Source organism: Fusarium phalaenopsidis (assembly GCF_050370095.1).
Source record: "Fusarium phalaenopsidis strain FUZ10S chromosome Unknown contig_32376, whole genome shotgun sequence".
NCBI classification, from domain to species: Eukaryota; Fungi; Ascomycota; class Sordariomycetes; order Hypocreales; family Nectriaceae; genus Fusarium; species Fusarium phalaenopsidis.
Window position 1 is genome coordinate 222008 of NW_028145382.1, and position 16920 is coordinate 238927.

At 50.6% G+C, this 16920-nt stretch overlaps 5 protein-coding genes across 5 annotated transcripts; 1 reads left to right on the plus strand and 4 right to left on the minus strand.

Moving 5' to 3' along the window:
• Window positions 1–523: 523 nt before the first annotated feature.
• On the minus strand, window positions 524–2845 carry LRP88_14682 (uncharacterized protein; the record flags this gene model as incomplete). Its single annotated transcript, XM_083251019.1, has 1 exon — window positions 524–2845. One exon carries the CDS (start codon window positions 2843–2845, stop codon window positions 524–526), a length of 2322 nt encoding a protein of 773 aa, XP_083093054.1.
• A 494-nt stretch (window positions 2846–3339) lies between these two features.
• On the minus strand, window positions 3340–5975 carry LRP88_14683 (uncharacterized protein; the record flags this gene model as incomplete). The annotated part of the gene is made up of 2 exons (XM_083251020.1): window positions 3340–3634; window positions 3691–5975. The coding sequence occupies 2 exons, from the start codon at window positions 5973–5975 to the stop codon at window positions 3340–3342; spliced, it is 2580 nt and encodes an 859-aa protein (XP_083093055.1).
• Window positions 5976–6882: 907 nt separating this feature from the next.
• On the minus strand, window positions 6883–8873 carry LRP88_14684 (uncharacterized protein; the record flags this gene model as incomplete). The annotated part of the gene is made up of 4 exons (XM_083251021.1): window positions 6883–8486; window positions 8538–8545; window positions 8606–8703; window positions 8754–8873. The coding sequence occupies 4 exons, from the start codon at window positions 8871–8873 to the stop codon at window positions 6883–6885; spliced, it is 1830 nt and encodes a 609-aa protein (XP_083093056.1).
• Window positions 8874–9482: 609 nt separating this feature from the next.
• LRP88_14685 (NAD-dependent epimerase/dehydratase family protein) lies at window positions 9483–10415 on the plus strand (the record flags this gene model as incomplete). Its single annotated transcript, XM_083251022.1, has 1 exon — window positions 9483–10415. One exon carries the CDS (start codon window positions 9483–9485, stop codon window positions 10413–10415), a length of 933 nt encoding a protein of 310 aa, XP_083093057.1.
• Window positions 10416–13160: 2745 nt separating this feature from the next.
• LRP88_14686 (uncharacterized protein) lies at window positions 13161–14764 on the minus strand (the record flags this gene model as incomplete). The annotated part of the gene is made up of 4 exons (XM_083251023.1): window positions 13161–13718; window positions 13774–14014; window positions 14066–14547; window positions 14600–14764. The coding sequence occupies 4 exons, from the start codon at window positions 14762–14764 to the stop codon at window positions 13161–13163; spliced, it is 1446 nt and encodes a 481-aa protein (XP_083093058.1).
• Window positions 14765–16920: the final 2156 nt, after the last annotated feature.

Genomic DNA, 16920 nt, shown 5'->3' on the forward strand with positions numbered 1-16920 from the left:
GCGGTTCGGTTCACTAAATGGAGAAGGAAATGAAGACAAGACGACGCTGCGCCTGGCTTTGGGTTTTATAAGCTTCAACGTATGGCAAGAGTAATTCATGTGTTTCGTCAAGTGGTCTAGATGAAAGGCGGGGTGGCTGGCTGAATCGGCAATTTGATCCTGAACACTGATCCGCTGGCTGTGTCGAGACGAAAAGTGGCGTTGAATAGTTGCTCATTAGATCGGTCCACACCTATCATCCAAGTCCAACCACGTTCTCTCCCGGGAACATTCAAAGACAATAGTTGACGGGCAGTGACAAGCTTGGCAAGCGTGCCGGGCCGAGACTCGATAGCGTGGTCCAAACCGGAAGCTAGCTGGTAGATCGAACGCTAGGCTCAACCTAACCTCCACTCACAGTCGCAGTCATGCTCAACCATGCTATGATAAAAAGTCACATCACCTAGGATAATCCTCAAACTTCCACCAAAACTCCGTCATAGGCCTGTCCATGAATCAATGTACCATATGGCAGCTAACAACTTCAAAGGGGACTTAGAGTACTGTCAAGACGGTTGCCCTCCTCTAGCCTTGCAGGGTCCCACCTATGCTTCCCTATACACCACTGCTGATCACCATTCAAGATCTCACCGTACTCACAGACAGCAACCTTGTGATTCCAAAACGTCCTTCTCAGTTCCTCAATCCTGGCCTGGTCCCTTTCCCTCCAGATCCAGACGCGCTGCAGTATCTCCACGTACAGCTTCGGACGCCGTGTCTTTTTGACTGAAACAAGAAGAGCCATCACTTTATCCTCTCTAACTTCCTCTCTTGAGGATATTATGGCCAGGCCGTCCATTTTGGGCAGAGCTTCCGTCTTGTCGTCGCATGGCTGGACGCAGTACCATTCGAGCAAGAGGATGTCGCAGGGAAACGCGAACTTTTGCTCCACCGGATCGTATATACGATTCTCAGATGAGCGAAGGAGAAAGCCTGGGTATCGAACAAGCAGACCATTCAGGGTCAACTCGGCTGCAGTGGTATGGGTAAAGATGGGATCATCGTGACCGACGTTCTGCCCAACCATCCAAGTACAGGGAGCCCATCCAAAGCCCTCGACAGCAAGTCTTCTTCCGGGCACAAAGATGATTCCCGGAGGGATCGAGTTTGGGTAAGCATCGTAGAGCGACTCTAGGAAACATGTCATCCTCTTATCGAGGTTATCTCGACACGGACCTCCCGTTGCCTCGCCGCATCGCGGACCGCATGAACTGTGATCAAAGTCATCAGGGAAGTCGACTTCGATCTCGAATAGAGTGGCTAAAGCCTGCGTCTCGTGAACGACATGGCTTGTCGTGCGCCATTGAACAGCCTCCCATACGGACGCAAGTAGTACGCTGTCATATATCGGCACGCCGTAGATCCTCTTCTGCCTCTGCCAGCCAAGCAGGCGGTCAAAGTACTTACGAGCTTTCCCGGCCACCATCGAGTCTGCGAGGGTGTGACTCGTAAAGAAGTTGCTCTCCAGTTGATCCATATCCACCAGTTCATTTTTGTCGAATCGAAAGATCAGCTTCTTGCTTAGATATGCCTCCTGCAGAGTCCATAGCCTTCCTATCCAGCGACTTGTAAAGATCTTCATGGCGGTTTCTGAGTATGACTTGCCCACTTCCAACTTTGCCAGAGCCGAGTCGATAATTACCATAAAGTCCGCGCTCGTGTAGGCGTGGTGCATGGTCATAATTGCCCGCTTTCGTTGAACGGGGTTGTTGACGGGGATCGTCAGCGTGTCGATCCAGAAGGGAAGCTCTGGATCTGGATCCTTTCGGCGAAGTAGATTTTGTGTATCAAGGAACAGCTTGTTAAAGAATTCGAGCACGCATTTATGAATCTTGTTCTCGTTGGGGTTGCCGTATCCATCTGCCCACACATGAGAGATGATGGCATACCTCGTCCCGGGTTCAAACTCTAGAATCTCCATCTGCCTTGATGAAGGCGAGTACTTGACCAGTGGGATTTTGCCTCGTCCAATAACCTCGCCCAGTTTACCTTGGTCGGGTCCAACAAGGTCTTCATTGTCGTGGAGGTCGCAGGTGTCGCTGTGTGCCTGGTTATACCCCTTGCCACTAACATCCCAGCCCTGAGGGGAGGTTTGTGGGGACTTTGAGCTGGCCGTCAGATGTAGAGCGTATAATTGCGCTGTTGCATGGCCACCAAGCGAGCCGCTGAGCATCCGGACCGTATCTCGGTTCCACTGCTCTTTCATGGTCTTCAGAACTGCAGATGTCTGACCCCAGCCTCTGTTGCCGTCGATATGCCATCCTCGGATCCGAACTTCCTTCAGTTCCAATAGCATTCTGGTCGTGTACCCTGTGAGCATCTCTCCCAAGACCATCAGTGATAGAGGAATATCCTTGTTCCACGGATCGGTATCCGTATCGACAACGTCGTCAACAGAGCATATCTCTGTTACCAGAGATCGAGCTTCAGTCAAGACGAGCTGAACTCGGGCTAGGCGGCTCGTTCGGCCGGTTGGAGTCTCCATTTCTCTTCTTCTCCATTCCTCAATCTGCATGACCACCTTGCCTTTGTCGATGCGTCCCTTCGTCTTCAGGTGCTGGACAGAACCGAGATCTTCTCCAAGAACCTCCTTCAGAAGCCCAAAGAAGAGCCACGTGCGTAAGAATGAGGCAATATCGCTTATTCGCCCCGCTTGGCCCGTACTGTCACGGAAGCTGTACCATGGTAGGATTCTATCTTTCCACTCCTTTGCAAAGTCGTGAAAGCCGAACTCGGCGTACTCGGGATCGGGATGACCGATGTCGCCAATCTCGTCCCAGTCAAGGGGGTTATCGACAGTGAGCATTGGGAGGAGAGTGCAGGAGAACCAATATCGTTCAGAAAAATGATCTCGTCGAACCCTATGGGACCGTCGTTGTCGTTATCAAACCCGGCTTTGATGTTTGCCGAGTGTTTGCTGCCTGACTGGGGCCTGGCTCTCGTCAAGCGGGGTCATGCTTACGGTGAGGGTGATGATGTTCTATTGGCTCCAGCTCTTGGGTGGGTTTGTGCATGGGTTCTACCGAGTTATTCAGCCTCACCATCGTAGCAAAGACTGTTAGATCATCACTCGTTTTCGAGAAGTCACCTGGCTCTCACTATTCGTAAATCATCAATACGGGCATCTATGTATTCATCTTGGGGTATTGGCTCATTAGAAAATGAGTATAATACGCATTGTTGGCAAAATTGAGTACTAGTGTGACTCAGGATTGACCGCTAGAGGTCAAGTGAGAACGGGATAGAGATAGAACTTAAGGTAGAAGTCTAATCAATACCCTCCTGGTTCCCTTTCTGTCGTCAAGTCTCGATCTCGTCCTTGATATCCAAGGGAGAGTCACCAATCTTGACCTTCTCGAGCTGCTCGGACACATACTTGGCCACAAGAGCATCGACCTCGGCCTTCTTAGAATTATCGGCCTCCACAGCTTCGTCCCCATCTTCTCTCTCTTCGGCGAAATACTGATCACTTTGAAAGGCTCGTGTGGACGAAGACCGCGGGTGGCGATATCTTGGCTTCCCAAACACCTCGTCAAAGTAAAGCTCAACGCCAACACTTGCTGTGCGAGGAGTTTGAGGCAAGCGACAAAGAAGTCTGTTATTCCCAATTAGCTTCAAGGCTAAGACTCTCCACAGAGAGGAACCACTCACCCTGTGTCGTGTATTATCCTGGCGATGAGACTAGATGATCCGCAGTGATGATTAGCTCCCAGTCCCTGGCCCGTGTCACCATCGAAGAACTCATAGAGAGACCCATAGTCTTTCCAGTGCGGATCAAAGTCGCGTGTATCGTTTCCAGCGTTGATGGGGCGCCTGGCGTCGTCTGATCTCGCAAACAAATGCTGAAGGCGATGTTGAAGCTCCTCGGTGATTTTGCCGAGATGCATGTAATCTCCTGATCCCGTTGGGCATTCGACTTGCAGCGAGTTGCCGTAGAAGAGATAGAAGCGCTGCAGAGACTCAATCAGTAGAAAGTTGATGGTCATCCAGATCGGGCCTCGCCAGTTTGTGTTGCCATCAGACTGGCCTGGCTGGTAGCCGACCTCGAACATCTTCCCATTCGAGGTGACGCAGTAAGGGTTGTCCTTGTGATACCGCGAAAGGGAGCGGATGCCGTGTTCCGAGAAGAACTCTTCATCGTCCAAGAGTCTCTTGAGGATGCGCACCAGCCGGTCTTTGCTGGCTAGGGCTAGCAGTAGTCTATTGCCTTGTCCACGTCTTCTTATACTAGCAATGTTTCGCTCGGCGAGATCTGAGCGGTTCTCTATAAACCAATCCAGTCTCTTCTTGAACCAAGGAACTTTGTTGGTCATCTCTGGCTCTAGAGTTAACGTAGCCAAGAGAGGGATAAGGCCAACAAGCGACCTGACACGCAGTTGGCGAGTCCTGCCACCACCCCAGGAAATTGCGTCGTAGTAGAAGCCGTCTTCGGTGTTCCAGAGGTCGCCCATGGCGTCACTGATGAGGATGAAGTGCCCGAAGAACTTGGCGGCAAGCCTCTCATAGTTTCGACGGTACTTGGCAAGCTCCAGAGCGATGTTGAGCATCGACAGGCAGTAGAAGGCCATCCACGCGGTGCTATCCGCTTGCTGAAGAACAGCAGTTCCCCCCGTCGGTAAAGGAGCAGATCGATCAAAGGGCCCGATGTTATCTAGGCCAAGGAAGCCGCCTTCAAAGATATTCTTCCCTTCGGTATCCTTCCTATTAACCCACCAGGTGAAGTTTAGAAGAAGCTTCTGGAACACGTTCTCGAGGAACTCCAAGTCCTGGCGGCCATACATCTTCCGTTCTATCTTGAAGACACGGAACGCGGCCCAGGCGAGCACGGGAGGGTCGACTTCGTCAAAGTTGCAGTCATTCGAAGGAATTTGTCCGCTGGGCTGCATGTAATTCTCCCTGGTGAGCAGATCCAGCTGGTATCTGGCAAAGTCTGGATCCATCATTGCCATGACAACACAATCAAACGCAGAGTCCCAGGGGTTTGTGAAGGGATATTCCCACGAGTCTCTCACTGATAAGACATGGTCCCAATGAATCTGCTTGCCCTGCTTGTTGTGGACGTTCTTCCGCGTGAAAGGAGGCGATGTTGGATCCCCTTTTGCCCACTGCTCCCAGTTGAAATGATAGTATTGTTTGGACCATAGAAGGCCAGCAAAGGCCTGACGCTGGATGTTGCGCAGATCATCAGACATCGGTAGCGGGCTGAGGCGAGAATAAAACTCGTCAGCCTCTTCCCTCCGCCTCTCTATCACGTCGTCAAACAGTTCCTCATCCAGATATGTCAGAGCCTCGCGCATTAGTTTGAAGCGAACAACGGCGCACTCGCCGGGCGTAACACCTCCATCCTCATCAAAGGCATACCAAGAAGCACACTTGGTTCCTGTTTTAGTTGGGTTGGTAGCATCCGCAGCCTTGTTGATAACATGCTTATGAAAGCCGTCCTTCACGTAAGGTGTTTTATTCGTGCCGAGTCCAAGGGCATCCAAGTTGGTCTCGTTCTCGGTGAACAGCATCTTCGGTAACACATCATCCCCACTATCCCCAGTGCCAGGGGATGGAGCATGATTCAAAAAAAGTTCACCAAGTGATTTATGACGAACATGGACCGAATCTTCCCCGATCAGTTTGAGAGATGGCTTCTCTTCCGGGGTGTCGGGTTCGTGCCCCCATGCCCATGTGTTGCGGAACCACGCCTGAGGAATGATATGAATTGGTGCACGCTCATAGCCACGGTTCCAAGCGCAGACACGGAAGTGAAGGTCCTCAGGGTCGTCATCGCCTTTCGCAACCTCGATGAAGATGTCCCAGTAGGCATCGTTTTCGAAGACGCCGGTGTCCAGCAAGGAATACTCCCCCTGATCCTTTGGACGTTGGCTATTTTCAAGGATCTTGCGGTAGGGGAACTCTTTCTGAGGATACTTGTAGAGGTACTTCATATAAGAATGCTATAGCCCAACTGTTAGAAAATGTCTGGGGAAGGAGTAGCGTGGACAGACAGTAGGGACATTGTCTATGTGGAAATGAGCTTCCTTGATAGACTGGCCATGATTTCCCTCCTCGCTCGATATTCCGAAAAGTCGTTCTTTCAGGATTTCGCTGATACTTATTTGAGCCTGGGATATAATGCTATTACTGAGGGTCTCACTCTTTGCCATTCCAGAAACTGAATGCGATGTTGAGCCAACCATGTGAGTCGCAAACACCAGCAATGCCGTCTTCTCCCCATCGATAGGCGTGCTTGCGAGCATCCTCATGAGTGAAGTCTTGCAAAACATTAGTCTTAATTGGAGAAGAATGGTGATATTACCTACAAGTCCAGGGCTTGCCGTCGGTGCTTGTCATAGATTAGCACCTATTCTCTTGTCACTTCAGAGAGACGTACGAGTAATCTTCTCTAGCTGCCTTTCGTGTCAGTGATCGTTTCTGTCTTGAGCTAGTATTTCTGAAGCCCGCCTGTAGCCCATTGTCTCTCGGAAACGTAGGGCCCCCATTTCTTCCAGTATTTGGTACGATCGCGATCCTCCTTCAGCCTCTTTTCTTCTACCGTTAGAAATTCATGACCATCAATGAGAACCATTCTGTTAGACAAAGTCCTAAGAGACTCTCGACCGCTAATAGAATGGTGGATTAGGCAAGTGATGGAAGCAGGATGATGCCCAACCCCTCAACTGCTGCAGCCTTACAGGAGCGGTTAGATAAAGACGGGGCGAGTTTCTCCGATGGTACAATCAACGAAGGGCTGGATGATTAATTAACGCTAGTCCGTATGGGTCTCAGTTTTATCACGGGGTTATGTAGTGTTGATACTCCAGCCGATTATCAACCTCAATGACCGCCCTGTCTTCAGAAAATATCCGTGACTGCTCCTCTAGAAGCATCTTTCACCAGATGCGCGTACTTAGCAAGAGCCCCTCTCGTAACAGGCATCTCGAACGGCTTCAGGCAGGCTAGGCGCCTCTTGACTTCCTCCTCTGTAACGTGTAGCATGTCGATGCGATGAGATACTGCATCAATACAGATCACATCGTCATCCTCGACGATGGCGATAGGTCCTCTTTCAGCTGCTTCCGGAACAATGTGTCCGACGATAAATCCGTGGCTAGCACCAGAGTATCTCCCGTCTGTGATGAGGGCAACGTTCTTAAAGTTGCCGCCAATCAATGACCCTGATGCCCTTAGCTGCTCTGGCATACCGGGGCCGCCTTTGGGACCTTCATACCGCACGACCAAGACAATGTTCTCATCACGAGGTACCTGTCCTTTGTCAAGTGCTGTACACAAGGCCTGCTCGCCGTCGAATACTCGCGCCTTGCCAGTGAACTGAAGACCCTGTTTTCCTGTGATCTTGGCAACAGCTCCTCCGGGGGCAATGTTACCCCGTAAGATCTCGATGTGTCCTGTGGGTTTAATAGGAGCATCAAGAGATCGTACAATCTCCTGCCCCTGAGGAAGGGAAGGCCAGGATTCCACATTCTCTGCCAACGTCTGACCTGTTACAGTCAACGTGTCTCCGTGAAGAAGCCCTCCTGCGATCAACAGTTTGACAACTGACGGGATCCCTCCGATGTTGTATAGATCCTCCATGTTGTATCGTCCACTCGGCTGCATATTGGCGATGTAGGGCGTTTTGTTGGAAGCACGCTGAAAATCGTCTAGCGTGAGGTCGACATTGGCCGTCTTGGCCATGGCAATGGTATGGAGGACTGAATTGGTGGATCCTCCAAGACACATCATTATTGTGAGAGCATTCTCAAAGGCCTTCCTGGTCAAGAGATCGCTGGGTCTAATGTTCTTCTCAAGGCAGTTTCGGATAACCTTGCCCATGGAGCTACATTCCCTCATCTTGGTTGGGGATTTGGCCGGTGATGAGGAAGACCCTGGGATAGAAAGACCAAGAACTTCAATGACGGCTGCAAGACTGTTGGCAGTGTACATTCCACCGCAGGCTCCCGGTCCTGGCACCGCGTTCTTCTCGACATCGCACATGAGCTCCTCAGGCGTGTAGTCAGATCTCTTGGCCCACTCGTTCATCCTACCCAGTATGTATGCGCCTCGGACTTCGGATGAAGTGTTAATGTCGATCGGCCGTTGCAGAAGCTTACTGAAGCCTCCGCGTTGAGTACCACCGTATATGATCACAGAAGGACGATTGTGCCTCGCGATTCCCATGACACAGCCAGGCATGTTCTTGTCGCAGCCTGGGATCGCGATGCAGGCGTCGTGACTCTGGGCGCAGGTGACTGTTTCGATGCTGTCGGCGATAATTTCGCGGGACTGTAGCGAGAATCGCATTCCTGAAACTCTCAGCCATTGGCTTTGTTGGTATCTAGCGTACTCACCGTTGTGGCCCATGGTGATACCATCTGATACACCGATTGTGTTGTACTGCCAGGCGAGAAAGCCCTCCTTCATAACGGCTTCTTTGGCCACCTTTCCGATCTCGAGCACTTGGTAGGCATTAGTATTCCTGGCGAAAAGGCTAAGCAGAATAGACTTACAATGCATGCTAACAGAGGACTCGAGGTCAGCTAGGCTTCGTAGGTAGTAAATGGGTGGGATTGCTTACTTGCACGGATTCCCCTCCCACCACACCGAAGCAATTCCAACTTGCGGGCTGTTTTGCATGGTATGCTCGTCCGGCACTCCGGCAGCGTACAACATGGTCTCACGGCGTGTCAGCCATGGCGAAGGTAACCAATTGGCAGCATACTCACCTTGGCAGCGGGAAAGTCATGATCATTGGTGATGTAGCTGGAGTGTCGGTTCAATCGCAGTTTTCCGTCCTTCTCCGCATTGTCTGGGAGACTGGGGAAGTTGAGGTACTGTCTTGGCATGGCGGCGAGTTGCAATGAGGCTGGTAAGGTGCTTTCAAGATGAGATATCGGAATTAATCACGATTCTTGTATTATGGAATTGACCCAGATCAGAAAAGATGATTTGAAGTCAAGAATCTCAATGCAGTTTCTCTACCGAGAAAGGCCCCTCAATAGAAGGATCCGAACCTCGGCGTGGTGCGCCCTGAGTCGTCATGCGCGTGACCTTGCTTTATTCGACATTTGATATGTCTTTAAGATGTGTGTGAGCTAACTCGGCTTCCAACATGCATTTTATCCGTTTAACCGCCTTAAAAAGAGTAATGTGATTGCATTGAATGCCTCCTTACTGGCCAGTAAGGGTGTTGTTTCTCCAACTGCATGCAGCTCGCTCTTTGCTGTACCGAGCCCTTCCCCGCTCCGACGTCCCTTCGGTTCGGCAATCGATACCCGAGAAGGATCAACTTCAAGGAACGGTTTGAAGATGTCTGTGGGCCGTGTAAGCCCCAGTAGCACACAACATGGCACCCAGAAGTCTTACAAGGTGTCAGCCGGACACATATCACGGCACCTCAAGCCGCCCTTCTCTTTCCCCGTTCCCATCAACTTCCCAACTCATATTTACGCAAAATGGGAAAACGTGTCATTGTTACTGGAGGCTCCGGCATCGTCGGGCGCTGGGTGATACAGTCTCTGTTAAGCCACGGTCACCAGGTTCTCAACCTTGACCAGAAACCACTCGACAATGAAGCCGTTCATACGATCAAATGCGATGTGGCCGACACCGGCCAGGTGTTTAGTGCATTGAGCAACAACTTCAAGCTCAAAGAACCTCTTGATGCTGGACCGCCTTCTCCCCCAGATGCAGTTATTCACCTGGCTGGCTACCCCAGACCCCTCTTGGCTCCCGACAGCGAGATTTTCCGCGCCAATGTCCTCGGATTTCACAATATTATCGAAGCAGCTTGCAAACTCGGCGTCCGCAAGATCATCTTGGCCAGCAGCGTCACCGTTTACGGCGTGACGTATGCCCAAGGCGTCCGTCACTTTCCATCGTTTCCCGTCGACGAAACCTTGAGCCCGACTCCTACAGATCCGTATGCGCTGTCAAAACTGGTGGGGGAGACAGTCGCAAAGTCCCTCGCACTCCGATTCGGAGTGGACACTTACTGTCTGCGAATCGGGGCTGTTATCCAACCCCATGAATACGATGATCTCTTCGAAGACTACATCTACAACGCACCTTCGTGGGCTGTGCATGGCTGGTCTTATACAGATGCCCGAGACTTGGGTCAGATGGTGGTTCGTGGTTTGGAGGTTGACGGCCTGGGATGGCAGGTCTTCAACGCTACCAATGACTCTATCACAAACACCAGTCCTACGACAGACTTTCTACGCCGCCTCTATCCTGAAACGCCCATTACAAGGAAATTTGGCGTCTACGAAGCACCGATGAGTAATAAGAAGATTCGAGAGATGCTGGGTTTTGTCGAGGAGCACCCTTGGAGGAAATACTTTACCAGGTGGAGGGAAGTGACAGACAAGCAAGGGCAATGTAGCTAAGAAAACTGATAATGCTGATTGTCTCAGCTTCAATCCCAATCATTGTCATTTGACAGAAGATGACATCTGAATGTGATTTCCCAACTTTGGTGGAATGCCTAAGAACTACACTTTGGAATTCCATGGGCATGACTGATTGCCGATACTAAGGCAGCTGCTATTCATCCTCCGCAACCCCCTGATGAAGAGCTTCCTTGATCCGCAAACCACGGCGACGTAAAAGGTTAGGAGTGCGGGGATATCCGTAAACACGGCTGACTTAATCACAACCGAGTCTACGAAGGTCCGAATATCCCACTTTTCCGCAAGCGTAAAATAGCTGATTGGGAATAAAGACATCGTGGCTTCGCTAAAGAATACCCCGACGTGGAATCAACGGAGGACCAACACCGTAGCCGCTATCGAGTACTCTGGGCTAGTGACCTCGGGCATTTACTGAACTTTGGACCTGTATTGGGAAGTTCGAGGCATCCCTTACCTCGGCTTACACCGAGGACTCCAAAACATCGACACAGAAACCCTGACCCGAACATCGTCCGCTTAGCCTTGCCGGAACGGGATTGCGTTTGAAATATGGCATGCCAACTGCCTAAGCTGATCTTCTCGGGCCAACTCAGCCCAGAATCGGTGAGCACGCACACTAAACCCATCAGGCTCCATCTACTGCGTATCACCATGAATGCTCAAGTATATCATAACGAGAATCGATTAGATCGCGTCTATTCTTTTGGCGTTTCGACCACAAGTTCAATCCCCTTCCATCTAGCTCACTCAAGACACTTTATCCGCGATATTCACATCACGGCGGCTGAGAATCCATTTCCCATACTCCGGAAGACTAGTATTTATTGTATTTCGTGAGAGGGTTGCCGCGAATGAGAGCTACCCGGCGAAAGGCCGTAAGATCCAACTCGACTCTCTAGGTTGATGGTGGGTAGATGCAACAAGCCTGGAAATGCTAACTCGTTTCCACTGAGTAATACAAATCAGTCCAGGACCTATCGCCATCAACGTTCCAGGTCTCTTCATAGGCCTCCTTTCCTCAAACATATGAAGATTGGCTTTCCCATCGAGTATGAGAAAACGGTGGGGCTCACTGTGTACCCTCAGCTGCTGCCTGCCTAACCATGCCCGAAAAAATAACATGGCATTCAAGTCGACTTCTGATTCAGTGACATGATCTGTCAAGATAAAACGCCACAACGCCTCCAACAGCCACCAGTTGAGGTGGAGGCGGAGCATTTCCCCCGCAGCGTCTAACAACGCAAGAAATGTAGGTTCTTTCATGCAATGAGCAAAAGAGTTTCTGAACTTTACTTCAGCTCTGCACTTCCCTAGCTTCTCATTCATCGCACGGTTTGGTGGCGTGTCCTCATGACCTGCCGCCTATGCTTGGCCCGCAACTACGCACTTATCATCGCCAACTTCGTTTCTTTTTGCTATGTTCTTTCTCTCGCAATCTTCAAACCCACTCAGCAAACAGAGCTTTTCACAGAGTGTGGAAAACAGGGTTCTCGACATCTCTAGAGCAACCGCCAATGAGTTTATACCAGCCGTTCTCGAAGTCAACTTGCCTCAGCTTCTTCTCTCGCTGTTTTACTTCAACTACAACTCTCTTTTCACGCGTCTATGCGCCGAGAAGGAATGGAGTTCATATGGGGCAGACTACCTCCCGTTGCGAGTGACTGAACCACAAGGACAGCAGCGATCGACCTTCAGACTACAATTGCCGTATCGATACAGTGTACCCTTGATCTTGGCAAGCATATTTCTACACTGGTTGGTGTCAAAAGCCCTATATGTCTTTGTTTTGAAGGGGGTAAGCTTTCCCGTGCTATGTAAGCTGTAGTGTCTGATGCTCAACTATTCGTTAGGATACTTTGAACCTCCGACAGTCGACCACAACCTAGCACTACAGACGGGGCTTAGTGACGACGTCTTCATTGGGATTGGATGGTCGGCTCCAGCGTTGCTCGCGCTCCTAGTCGCTTTTTCTATCATAGCCATTCTACCTTTGATCCTCACACGACCCACCATCAAGAGCCCAATGCCACTTGCGGTGAGCAGCTCTTTGGTCTTGTCTGTAGCTTGCCACGTTCCCATACTTGAAGACTTGACAATAGATGCCTCTGATAGGCCAGCCTCAGAGTCCGAATCTGGGTACAAGTCAGCTTTGGGCCGAACCGAAGGCTGCTCATCCGATCAAGAGGCCGCTCAGAGATTCAGTGGATCAACCCTATACGAGAGGGAACACCTCCTAGCACTGCCAAATGCGCCTCTGCAGATCCAAGATAGTGGGAGCACGGATATCGAATCTCATGCTCAAAAGCCTAGTGATCTGGATATAGAACGATACCTGCTGAACGTATCACAGAGCCACCTCCGTTGGGGTGAGGCGAGGGCGCAGGCACTTGGAGGTAAACAGCGCGTCAACGTCATGAATATTATAGGGCACTTGAGTTTTGGTACAAGACAGCACGATTTTGGTGAGCCAATTAGGGGACGGCTGTATACGTAACAGAGACTTCGAGAGTAGATAACGCAATATTGGTACTAGTCACCGTTTATACTAAGACTTCGGCAAACTGTCAAACATAACCCAAATGGTATCATAGAATGTATTGAATAGTGACACTTTACTATATCTGATCATAAAGATATATGGTCTCCCAACGATCCACCGTATCCTCCTCTCAACCTCACATAGCCATACTCCAAGTCGCTCATCCACCACTGCACTCCTCATTAGTAGACGTAAAAGTTGGTCTCCTCAGGGTTCTGCTCTCGGATCTTCTTGTTCTGTCGCTGCAGAGCAATCCTCAACACCCACGCGCAAATGCACACGCCTGCCGAGAAAGCAATACAAGCCACCATGGGCTGAAGGTAGCGAGGAGCAGCAGACTTGGGCCACAGGTAGGGAGTGTAAACACTAGCGAGGTTGCCAAATGTGTTGCACATGGCGATCGCAACGGCCTTCTTCTCGTCAGTCTGGCCGACGACAGAGGCTGTCCAGCCGAGGATGATGTTGTTGACACCGTATGTGGCACCGACGAAGAGCATAATTCCCACGAATCGGACGGGCACGTTGAGGGTTGCGCAGCACATAGCGAAACCAACGATGGCAACGGCCTTGCTGAGTGTTGTGTGCCAGGTTCGCTCATTGAAGCGTCCTGATGACCAGGAGACAGCAATGGAGACGAAGCCCGAGAAGAGGTAAGGAGGGCAGGTCAGAACCAGCGTGATGGTGGTGTTGTATCCGAGGGTCTCGATGACTGTGGGTAGGAAGTTCTTGAATCCGTTGGCCTAGTATACTAGTCAGAATTCTGTTTGTATAGTTTCTCGCCGAGTAATCACGAACAGAAAGATGGAGGTTGTCCATCAGGCAGAAGACCCAAGTGCGCCAGTCAGAAGCAGCCTCGCGGAGACCAGTCCAAACAGAGGTACTCTCGCGACGGCCGGTAGTATCACGGCGGATACGGTCATGAGCCAGCTGGCGTTCCTCGGGAGTAAGCCATCGCGTCTTGAGGGGGCTGTCGGGCAGGGTGAAGAAACCGAGGATGGCGACACCCATGGAAATAGCACCCTGGATGATGAAGAGCCTACATTTCAACGTCAGATATGTTTAGATCTTGATATGTTGATCATCTTACCATTGCCAGCCAGCCAGGCCGTGGACCTTATCAAGCTTCGCAAAGATAGGAGCGGCAATGAGACCCGAAAAGGAGCTGGCCATCATGTTTCCAGTGTAGAAGATGGACATGCGCGTTGCAATCTCCTTTCGGTTGTAGAACATGGAGATCATGTACAAAGCACCAGGATAAAATGGCGCTTCTGTAATTCCGAGCAGGAATCGACACACCAGCATGCTCTCGTAGCTGTTCGCCTTGTACGTCAGGAGAGACAGGACGGACCAAGCCATGCAGAAGCCAGCCATGTACCACGAGGGTCGCACACGGTTGAGGATCATGTTGGAGGGGATCTGGCCGCAGAGGTAACCAACGAAGAGGATCGAGACGCAGGTGTTGTATTGAGTGCCCTTGAGGCCCAAGTCGTCTTCGAGGCCGTTCAATCGTCCGTTGATCATGGCATTGCGATCGAGGAAGTTGAAAAAGTACATGAGCCAGAGAATGGGCTGAGAATGAGAGTTAGATAAGCTTCAATTGGGAGAGGACGCGAACACTAACCATCATGTACCAGTCCAGCTTCTTGACGAGGGCAATCTCCTTGGGGTCCGTCTTTGCGCTGGCGCCAAACGCGTCAAGCTTGACATTCTGATCCGTCTTCTGAATCTGATCTTCTTCATCTCGCGTCTCGACATGCGAGATGTTGTTCTTGCCGTCGTGCGCCATGATTGCTAAGATGGTTGGACAATGGGGACAGTCCTGCTCGAGAGTGATACGGTCGAGAGAAGGTCTGATGTTCCAAGTCCCCGAAGAAGGTTCCCCAACACTTTATACCACAAAAATCACAACCGGGGAATCCTTGGTTGGGGCGTTTCTAAACCTGGCATCTGACCGAACGGCTTCATCTCAATGCCCCCGTTCGCTTTGCGGGGATGCGGGGAAAGCCTGTCTGGGGAAGAGGATTGCAGCGCTAACGAAGCAAGGACAAGGGCGAGGCTTCGGTTCCACCAATCTCGAGAACGGGTAGGGTGACCTCCGGGTCGGAAAAGCATCAAGAGTCACTTTTCCGAGGCGGCCTGCTTTGCCGATCCCTCCACCAACCTCTCGAGACGTAGCCGAACCTTGCTTCCTTATCCTAGCCAATGACACTCACAAGGTCATGACTGGGGGTGGAATAGCCAGGATTACGGAAGGTTGCCGAGATCGACGGTAGATGGTCGGTCGGCTGAAAGGTCGTTTGTCCGGTAGGACAACCGACTGGAGGCTAAATTGACAGATGGGCGTTGTTTGCTACCGAAATCATCTTGACAGACAGCATTCCATGTTTTTTGGGTGGTATCGAAGGATTAGCTCTGTCACGTTTGAGCTTATTGCGAGTTCATGTCGTGACCAGGAGTGGATTGTTGATATGAGATGTCACTCTCTAGTTATCTCATCTCTCTTTCGGAGTTCGGCCCGTATACGTACGTCCCTTTTCTTTTCCGTGGGGATAGAACGGTGATGGTCTTTCATCGATGATAGCATCCTGATTACAGGCCGTTCTCATGTCCATTTTACAAGAGATCAATATCACTATTGGTGGAGAAGCAGGCCCAACTCAAACACTGAGAAAGAGAGAAACGTCATGACATGATATTCCACGTCTATGTGAAGACGAAAATAGGCCAAATTAATTTCGTGGCCCGCGCATTTTGTTGACTAGGTCGCTTTCTTTTGTCCAAAGACTGGCTGTCGATCATGGTATCATCAATAGTTGTCGACATATTTCTTGCATAAAGTTTAATTCTATAACACACATAGTAGCCAATAAAGATGTTTCTATCAACTTGAAAGAAGTACTAAAGCCCATCTGTCACCGGTGGTATTGTTCTTGTTGGGGCTATCGGGTAGGCACTTGTCCACGAATTGATGGCGGGGAAGCGGGACGAACCTTGTCGCGTATAATGTCTCACAAGGATTGGTCAAGATATGCAAGGGATATAATAACAAGGCTGGCTGTTTTACCTGGGATTCTCCTTTTTTTCCCTCAAAGAGGTCCTCGTTCGTGGTAGACATGCTTACAGAAGGTCGGGAAGCTCTAACATTGCTGACGAGAGTATTTACGCAGAGGCCCATGTTAGTCCTGCAGCCAGTCACTTGGAGTCACATCACAGAATGCTGCAGAGAAATGTATGAGCCAAGTTTCTGCAGGAAATTATCAACGTGTATCAACCATAGAAAATTGGAGACTTCAGCAGTTGACCATGAAACCTGCATGGCGATCTTGCTCTTTTGAGTTCAGCATCGATATTTCAAGCCACCATCGAGATGGCTGAAGATGTCAATGATGAAGGTGTGCAATTGGCCGGCCAAGGGTATCTCAAACAGAAGTGTTTCAGTCCTCACAAAGGGCAGCCATCAAACGTGCATACAGGGAGCAAGAGATGCAAGCCACGTTAGCCCAAAGGCATGTGACAACTCAGCGGAGTGCGTACGCGGCAGTGCGTATGAATGTCTCGATATTCTCAATCTTCATTCTTTTTGGGGGACTGGAAGTCTCATTGTGCCCCCTCCTGGTTGCGCCACTCTGCAGTGAAAGAGCTGCAACAGCTGCTAAGGAGTTCATCAAACTGATTGCTCTTCAACTACCACCAGCTTCAGATTCACATTCTGGAGCGATCACCTGCTTCTCAAAAGTCGGTGGAGAATCTCGATTTTCTGATTGCCGAGAGCAAGGTCACAGGGCTGACCGAGGGAAAGAAACAATTGAAACTATTGCAAGTCCAGGCCTACTAGTCCCGCCACGTCCAACGCCCTTTTCCCCATGCAGCCTAGACCAAGGTCGATCGACCAGTCGTTCCTGAAGGGCTTCGCTACGGCGTCGAATCAGAGCACAGAGACCG